At 34.5% G+C, this 9,941-nt stretch overlaps 1 protein-coding gene across 1 annotated transcript in view; it reads left to right on the top strand.

Annotated features, from left to right (window-relative positions):
• Positions 1-9,941, top strand: part of KIAA0825 (KIAA0825 ortholog) — a 153,390-nt gene that overhangs the window by 46,659 nt on the left and 96,790 nt on the right. Inside the window, exons 13-15 of the mRNA XM_029283475.1 lie at positions 5,150-5,338; positions 6,371-6,604; positions 7,888-8,296. Of these exons, the coding sequence (XP_029139308.1) occupies positions 5,150-5,338; positions 6,371-6,604; positions 7,888-8,296 (832 nt within the window). The remainder of the gene's footprint in view (positions 1-5,149; positions 5,339-6,370; positions 6,605-7,887; positions 8,297-9,941) is intronic.

The following is a 9,941-nucleotide window of genomic DNA, read 5'->3' as shown; positions in this document are numbered from 1 at the left end:
GGCTAGAGCTTGGCCTTGAATAAGAATGGCCACTATGGATACTTGATTGTTGCCTAGCAGTCTTGCAGAGTCATTTGCTTTTATCTTGCATGCTCTTTCCATTCCACTTTATCTTTCTAGCTTCCAACAAGGAAAAAATACCAATGTCCTTGAAAACACAAAAAGGTGTATTATGGAACCTTCCCAGATAAACCCTCATTCTCAAGAACATTAAGGGAAATGTGGCATATTTGAAGGTAAGGCTTGTCCTTGTAATTTTAGCATGGCTAGTTGGCCATTCATTGAGTTTGCTAGAAGAAATGAATGCCTTCTTAGTAGCAGTATGATGCTCCCTTAGAACACTTTGTGAAATTGCCCCACTGTTGACATTGATGAATCAGGGGGACTTTCTATTGTTGTATAGATAACTTGCTGTATGAGAGTTTTTAAGTTACGGCTTTTAATCTAACCATTAACAGTTGATCATACATGGATATTGTTAGTGCAGTCTTGAGGCAATTATTGACCACCACATCCATATCTAGACATTAATTTTATTTTCCAGTTCAAGTTATAACTTGTCCTCTATCTTCAGTTGGAACTTATCTTCCAAAATTGTTAACTCTCCCAATCAAGTAAGGTATGATTACTGGTTGAACAAGCAGTTGACTTGAATGGTGGGATATCGTTGTTGCTATTGCTCTTACTAGAACATAGGAGACTTTCACGAATGAAGGCGAATGTATATGTCCCGGGATAATGTTGCATGATCCAGTCTGAGTCGGTCACCGGAACCAGAGGTTTTGTCTTCCAAGCTTTTGGACTCTTGCTGGAGCCTATCTTCAGGGAACTTTTCTCTAGCAAAGTGTGGTTTTTATAGTGCCTGTTGTAAGTGGCTTTTTAGATTGGGGTGTGTTGATGGCTGGCGTTTAAGTCATTAGGTGCTGTTTGCTTGTGCTGCCCAGCCCTCATCTTCTAAGTACTTGAGAGGCTGGTGGTAAATCAGCACTCCTGTTGATTGATGATGGGCCTGTTTTCCAGCTTCAGTCATTTCCGTGGCTATTTTTGTGCCTGCTCATCCAACAATCTTAGTAGCTTTAAAATTAAATGTGTGTCCTTGTTCATTGCAGTGTGAGGCTACCAATGAATTCGGTTCTCCTCATCTGATGCTCACTTGTGTTCTTGCAATCTGGTGATTAGCTTTCTCCCCGTCTTTCCTACATAGTCACAGGGGCAATCCTGTGACTATGTAGGACAGGGGATTTGGTAGATTACATTGGAAGTATCTCCCACCTCCAAGCGATTTTTACAATACATAATTTGTCCTCATATGGTAGCCTCTGGGTGGTATGCGATGCCCACTTGCAGATCTCCGAAGTTGCGTTCTACAGCTTCTGAAATGTTTTTGATGTATGGCAGGGTATGCCATGTAGTTGGCCTTGTACCTTGTTTCTTCCTTTCTCTCTTGCAATCCCTTTCTCTCCAGTCTTTATGCTTGGGGGGGAGTAGGAAAAAAGTGAATTCTGTAGGTATTCTCTCCTTTACTTGACCCTCTCATTACCCCCCCCCCCAGTGGAGAGATTAGAAAGGAAGAGATTTCAAGAGAGTAAGTATTGTCCAATGCAATAATGCCAGCAGTGGGAGATGATCAGGCAATGGAGAGATTGCCTATAGAAATTACTTGGTTTTTTTTTTCTCTCGGCCTCCCTCACAGAGCAGAGCGATAGAGACGAAGGGATTTCAAGAGAGTAAGGTATTTGTATAACTCACTTGTGGCTCCCAACCTTGGCCTGTGGTGCAATTGCACTGTTTTCAGTGTGTGCAATCAGGCACTCAAGCCTTCCAAAGATTGGAGGAAACAAACAAAACTAGAGATGTGAAACTAGCTAGTCTTGTCTCTTTCCAGCTAAAAAGCACAGTTGCAATCATGTGATTTCCCATTTAATGACTGCTTTGCATAGCGGCGGAGTTGCCCCTCCCAATTGGGGTCATTAAGCAATGGCTATCTGCATCAACTGATGCCTTTTTGTGGTAATCCTTTTTTATTGCAGGCTTATTCAAGACTAACTGGAACCATACCCATGAGCATTAACCATATCTATGAGCATTAGACCAATGCTTCCTGCCAAATCTGCTGCAGTTCTAAAAAAGCCTAATGCGAGCTTTGTGCATAGACTTTCCTTGGCTCCTCCCCTTGTTGCTTCTACCTTTTATAATATTTCTAGTCAGAGTAGAAGAAATAGTAATTGTACAGTCTTAGAGTATTTCAAATCTGTGCACCTTAGCTACCTAAACTAAGGTAAAGAAAGAACTATAAGGTACTAGAATTGGCCAAAACAAGGGGGGGAAATGGCCCCTTCTACCAGCTCTGAAAATGGCCCTGGAAAGGTAAAAATATATATATATCTTGTTTCAAGTGAACAGGCAATAGTGGAGAGAATAAGTTATAGGCAGTTATTTCTAAATGTTAAGAATTATGGGTTCAGAGAAGGCAATTCATCTATTATACAGAGAAATTATCGGAGAATGTGAAAGAATAAAGGATATGTTTTCCCTTTTCTATGCTCACCATACTACTATCCGCTAATGATATATTAAGGTGCCTTATACCAGTCTGTTTGTTCATTTATCTGAGCTGTCTCTTCTTACTGATAGCAATTCACAAGAGTGTCAGGCAGCTACATCATCTATTATCTGATCCCTTTAAATCAGTGATAAGAAACATTTTTTAGGAGACAAAAATCTGCTACAGCATTGGATATTGCCATTTCATGTATCTAGACATGCTAAATGCCTAGATTTTTCTAAATGGTTAGCGGTTACTTTATTTTTTAAATTGTGTTAGACTTCCTTTTTGTTGGAGGTTCAAATCCAATGGCACTGATTCTTTAGCATGTTATCATCTATTGACTACAAGGGAAAACTGAGTGTAACTTAAGAGTTAAGGATTTCCTATGTGTACACACTTTCTCTATGACTGCCTGCTCTTGTCCACGGGATCCTTAACCTGAGGTCAATTCCTTCTGTCTTTATTTCCAGACACATACCAGATTAATAACATGGTCTTTTGACTCTCTCCTGATAAATATAGTTGACTAGATACTAAGCTTTGTATATTCATACATTATATTCTGTGTAAATACATATCCTTTCTGATATAGTTCTTAAACCTGCCTGTTTATTTAACCAATTTATAAGGCCACATTTAATCCTTGCTCAGATCAGATTCCTATTCTCAAGAATGCTCAAATTGCATACGCAGAACAGTTTCTGACTGTTCCTTACAGTTCCCTTACCATTTTTGTGTGATTTTTACCTCAAAATGAAATAATTTATTCTCAATAATTATAGATAAAAGTTTCAGGAATCTCATAAAAGAAATTGGAGGACCAGTTATTATTCTGAGGCTGCAGGTTGTCCATTTCAGGCAGATGTATTGTTTTTGCTTGCAACTCTGTTACGAAACTATTATTAGGCTCTTATTTCAGGACAACTAAAAGCTTGAACAGAACTATTTCTGTTAAGATCTTTGAGCACACGCATACATACACACACACATACACAACATAAACACATACAAATACACACATATATGTATGTACATAAACACAGAAACATGCAAAGGTATATGTGTGACAAAGAAAGCACCTGGAATTTATTCCATTCATTTTTTTAAAAAAATGAGCTATTTTACATCTTCATTTTTGAAACAGCATATATGACTATATGAGTTTATATTTTATTATTTTATAATTTTAAACACAATACAATATACTATACAGTTTGTTTGTTTGTTTATATTAATTTTTTTATCCTGCCTTAGTTTTGTTCAACTCAAGGAAATGAATTGTTGGTTATCACCTTTAAAGCCCTTTATGGCATGGATCCAGGATATCTAGAAGAAGAGTCTTTTCTGTTGTGGCCCCCTCCTCAGGCATATCCTGCCAAAGAAAATGAGGTTGGCCCCCACACTTCTGGCCTCCAGAAAGGTCCTTAAGACTTGGTTCTGCCAATTGGCATAGACCCAATCAAGTTGGAAGTGATTGGTGCAATGACAGAAGGCACCACCCTACTCCACATGAACCCTTGAGTTCTTACTTTTTTCTATTTAATTCTTGTAATTTTAAATGCTTTCATATGTATAACTTTATTTTATATTCCTATTGTATTGCATTGTAAGATGTCTGTTGTAGAGTTGCGCTCTTTGGCAAGGTGAGCAGCATATACATTTAATAAATAAACCCTACACACACACACACACACACATTACATATTATACATCTTGCACTCATATGACTCTGGACTGCTTACAATCTGGTAAAGCAATATTATAAAAGATTAAAACACTAAGCAATAAATATAACACTAATAGAGAAATACTAAGATGGGGGGGTATACAGTGGAGTAGAGATGGATCTTCTATTTAATCCAGTTACTACCTCCAGGATGACACACCCACATCTGGGCCGCAGGCTAACTGGCAGAGTCAGATTTTAAGGGTCTTATGGAAGGCCAAGAGGATGGGGGGGATCTCACTTGGAGAGGTACAACATTCCAGAGGGCAGAAGCCACAGCAGAAAAAGGCTTTTCTCCTGGGCTCCTCAGCTGGAATTCCTTGGCTGACAGAAAACCCCTTCTGCCAGCATGAGTGGGGCAAGTGAAGCCCATTAGGTAGCTTGGATCCATGGATCTCTTGAGTAATAGCATTTTTTCTAAAAAGAAATTAAAGTATGAGTGCACACTGAAATTGACACAAAATTAAGTAATTAAGAATTAAGGAAGGTTTGATTGATTAGGATTTAATCCTGATTGATTGATTGATTGATTAGGATTGAGTTGAGTGGGGAATGCTCTTGTGGAGGGGGGTGCTTTCATAGTTTTCTTATATTTCTGCAAACTTGATTCCTCCAAGAGATGATATCTTGCTCTTGTTTCTTAATTACTCAATTGAGACAAAACTAAGTAATTAACTTAATTTCTTAGCTTTGTCTCAGTTGAGTAATTAAGAAACAAGAAAAAGGGAAAGAAAAATAGGGATGGGTAATGGACTCTTGGATAGTTAGTGACTATTTGGATTAAATCCTAATCAACCATAATCCTGTTAGAATGTATGGACTTACTGGAACTTTTATTGTATATCTTTTTCTTTTTCTTTCTTTTCTTTTTCCAGAATCTGAATTGTCTAAAAGTAATGAACAAAGTACTTGCTTAGACAGGAAAGAGAACAATGAAATCAATCTAGCTGAAGCAATATTCACAATATTGTCTTATTGCACTTTATCCCCCAAATCTCTTGGTGATGCCCTTCAGAACTACATGGAAAAAGAACTCATGTGGGATTTCTTACATAATATATCAGGTATGTATAATGTAATAAAAATATATCTGGAATATTATATACTCATTTTTCTTGATTTACATATAGGATGTGTTAAAACATAGATCTTAAACTATTCAATAATACAAGTGTTCTCTTTCCCTCCAAGATACTAGAGTAATTATGGCAAGGTAGTTTTAGAACTGAGTTGATACTGTTAAACATTACATTTGTTTTCATCAGTAAAAACAATTTCATATATAAAACATTAATTCTGCAAGAATTAATGTGGCATTTGGACAGTATCATTATTCCTCTGAGAACATTTAATTTCTGTCTTGAGATATTTTGAAATACTACAGAAATTACTTCCTACTCATCTTGATATGTAGTACCCCTTGGCACTTTCAATTTGAACTTCATTTCAGGGATAAACTATATGAAATATTAATCATGTAGTTTGTTCTCAAGTGCAGGACAGTTTTTTCACAAATAACTGTCACAGTGGGATGTATTGAGACACTAGCAGGGGAGAACTTTAGCTACTTGTTCTTCTGTGTCTGAGGCTTACCTTTTCATTTGTCAGAGAAGCTTACATAACTCCCTCCTCAGTGAAATAGTATACAGTATATGTTTAGTTTCATAAGAGGTGGGATTGTGCAGATAAGAGAACAAAGTTAATCTGGTGGTCTGGAACAAGTATCAGGTATTTTTTTAGAACTGTGCTTTGTATTTAAATTTTTGAACTTTTTCTTTTTTTGTAGTCTCTTACCAAATACCTCCAGTGAATGATAATAATATGATGATAATAATAGACATTTTTCTAAATGTACGTCCACCAAAAATACTTAACAGTTGAACCAGGCATACAAGCATGTTAAAAATGTTCCACTGAGAAAAATATATGATTAAAGTTACAGTATTTATGCCATAAAGAAATTTAGTTCTGTAGGTTTTATTTATTATAAGAATCTAACATTAAAAACCAAATAAAACTTTATAAAAATCCTAATATCCAAATTTACTCAACTCTGAGTTTACTTGTTTCGCTATCATTAATGTTTGTTTCTGAAGTTTCTAGTTGCAGTGAGTCAGAGCCAGAAATTATCAAATGCTTGAAATCAACTTTGATTAATTCAGTTAACGGAATAATAAAGGAGGTAATCTCCTTGGTGAATTCATGGGAACCAACAGAAAAATATGGCACCTATCTGCCTAATAAAACTGTTCCTGAAAGTTTGTTGAATATAGTTCCAAAGGAATGGAATTACATTTATAAAGATGTGAAAACAGAAAAATCCGGGAAATGTAAGTATCTTTACTTAAACCTGTCAAAATATTAGTTAACCGTTTAATGAGAATATGTAAAAATGGAAGAGGTTTTGATAACGAATCCCTTGGTAACCACTTTATTGTGTTTTTTTTAAGTTTATTAATATAATTGTTGACTTATTTATTAGAAAGTTAATGGAAAAATATGTATAATTTTAATAAAGAGGATACAGTCCCAGATGCAGCAAAGTAAATCATGTTCAGAGAGGAGGAAGAAAATGCTCTTTACAACTGAATCTTGTGACTCTCTTCCTAGAATTCTCTGTTGTAGTTGAGCTCCATCATTTCCAGACTAAAGAACTACATTTACTCTCAGTATGTTAAGTTGCTTTAGCTTTTCTGCTGTAGGAGTTGATGACAGTTATTAAATGTTTGTAATTCACTTAAATGGATGTGTTAAAAATATTGGAGAACATGCTAAACCATAAAGCACAGTTAAATAAAAACATTTAAAATATTTTGGAAATGTAGTGTAAAGTAGAAGCAATATGTACTCTTAGAATTAGTAATGTAATTGAATGAATGTTCGTAACTAGGTTAGGCAGAATAAGAAGTATTTTTTTCAATACAATCATTGCAGCAATGAATGTATGCCTCCAAGTACACTTATAGAATATCTTTTCTTCATATTGCTATAAATTGAATTAGCTTCCAGGCAACCAGAAAAAGTCATGTCAATGAGTTGGGTGGCCACAAAAATTTAATAAAGAAACAAACTAACAATATTGGCAGTTGTGAGTTTGTAACACCTTCAGCAGCAAGGGATGGATGCACTTTTGTAGAAATATGGTATGGCCTATTGAAAGGAAAGAATTTGCTTCTATAAAATTGCACACACATAATATCAAAATCATTTGTTTTATTGTTCTGTAAATATTGTACACTGTTTCTTTATTAAAAAAAACAGTAAAAAGTATCTTGTCACGATAGCTAGCTAGATAATCCAATATAAATATCTGATCTAATGAAGAGCAGATTAATCTTTCGAGAAAGGAATAAAATAAAAATAAAAATGCATTCCAAATGGGTCTCTGCCTGTTCCAGTGTTCACACGTAGTGCCTAGTCTATATTAGATTTTTCCGCATGGTTGAAGCAATGGTGATCAGGTTGACTCAGTCTCATAAACTACAATGGACAGATGGGTGAGAGAAATGTGTGATAGCCACAATTAAATTAAATTAGATTAATTTTAAAGGTTGTGATTCATTGTAAAATAAAACTTTAATCTTAATTATATCTGATTTCATTTTTCTTTTAGGTTTTACAAGGCTTGCTGCTCAAGTTCTATTTATTGTAATCAGCAAGTTACCTTCTGTAATAGCATGTTTGCCATCCCCGATTAAATATTTCTTTTTAATATCTGAGAAAAAAATACCATCAAAGTTTATTGAATCAGAGAAATATGGTTTTCTTGTCAAGACTTTGATTATAATTATATGTCAGATATTTGAGGATGGAAACATCACAGAACTTTTAACGGGTGCAATTCTTGACAGATGGAGCCAAGAAAAGCTCAGTTTAGTTTGCATATGTTTGGAAACTATTATAGGAAAAAAGAAAAAGCATCCCAAACAAGTAATTTGTGAGATTATTCACAGCATTGAACAGGAAAAACCAAACTGGATTGAAAAGCAACTACTAAAAGCAAAAAAACTGAGCACAAATTGGTAAGAAACATTTTTTTTCTGTTTTGTTGTTGTTACTGCTGCTGCTACTGCTGTTTAAGTATAGATCATGTTCAAATAGTTTATAATAAAATAGTTAATTATAATTAATTATAATAAAATAAAGTAAAACAATTTATAATAGAGTCACATAAATCCAATAAATAAATAAAGTTTGAAGTAGTTACTACTGAGTTCCAAGAAAGTCTTCTTAGAATAAATAGAAAACAAGAAAAATATTTTCCTTAGTTGTCCTTTCATTACTTAAGACTTTGACAATGAATTTTGCTATGGAGATTAGACCTCAGTAGCAGTGCTTTACATAGAAGCTTTCTATTGGATTATAAGATTGGTATGAAATAAGAACCTTTAATATTGAAATGTATACAATATTAAACATATACAATGATAAATAGATTTAAAGGAAAATTGAAGCAATTCAGAAAAGCATTACAATATATATTTCACAATCAGTTCACAGTACTTGGAAGTTTTGTTAGGAGCTGAATGAAGCTAAATATTTTATGTCTTTCTAACATGTATTTGTATCATCTACTGCTAATTATAAGAATATGTGTGGCATGTGGCATACTTTCCAGGTAATATTAGATGATACTGGAGTTCACTGTACTTTATTTCTGTTTTTATGGCAACTTCATTAATTTCTGAGGAAATAGTACACATTCTCTCTCAAAAAAGCATGTGGACATTCTGTTTCAGTCTTTAATTATTTAGTGGCCTAGACCCAGACTATTTCCATTTCCAGATATCTTTAGACTGGACTGTAGGAGAGGTCATCTTTGAAGCTCTTTCATGTCTTTCTGTCTTTGAAAGGTTTTCCGTCTCCAATGTCTTACTACAAAGCCTTACCACATTGCCTGAATCCTTGGTCCTTTGAAGTAAATATGGGTGAAAACATTGTTACGTTTCTGTATCTTTGGGTTTCTTTCTTTCTGCCAAATAGTGTATAAGGAAAGATGTAAATGCCATTGAGTCTCAGAGATCCAGTGGAAATTTATAACCCAGCAAATCCAGTTTCTTTTTTGCTGATGTTACAGACAGATTAAACTAAAAAATAGTAAAATGTAAAAAATAATTCACATTTACCAACCAAGTTCCTCAGTATGACCAAGTTTCACTTCAAAAATCCTTTTGAATTTTTTTGTGTTTAATGCAATTTTCATTGTATTTTTTATTTTGCAGTAGGCTACTAATATTTCCCATTAAAATAATTGAGTTGTGTTGTACTATTGATATTTTGACTATTTCCCAAATAAATGAATTGAATTCTTTCAGTGTGCTTTATATATGTGAACGGTCTTAACTGAAGAAATTGTTATATTAGTAATATAGAGTTAAATTCAGAAAGATGTATATTTTTGATCATTGTTTAACTAACTATTGTTGTTACGTATCAGGAGGTGATTTAATATCTGAGGCACATTCCTATTTGGTAACATAATTTAAACTCAAGTGATTCAACATGATTTACTTTCATCCTGGAGCCATAAAGCACGATTTCAAAATTGTGTCTGATGAGGCAATGTTCTCTCACTCAGAAAAGAATCCTTGGCCTCCTGTGCTTCGGGGAAGGGCACACTGATGATGCTTATAGTTCTTGCCACATTTTTCGCAGAATAATCTGCTT

Source organism: Protobothrops mucrosquamatus, unplaced genomic scaffold, assembly GCF_001527695.2.
Source record: "Protobothrops mucrosquamatus isolate PMUCROS unplaced genomic scaffold, P.Mucros_1.0 scaffold106, whole genome shotgun sequence".
NCBI classification, from domain to species: Eukaryota; Metazoa; Chordata; class Lepidosauria; order Squamata; family Viperidae; genus Protobothrops; species Protobothrops mucrosquamatus.
Note: the sequence above shows the minus strand (reverse complement) of the source record. Positions and strands in the feature narration are given on the sequence as shown.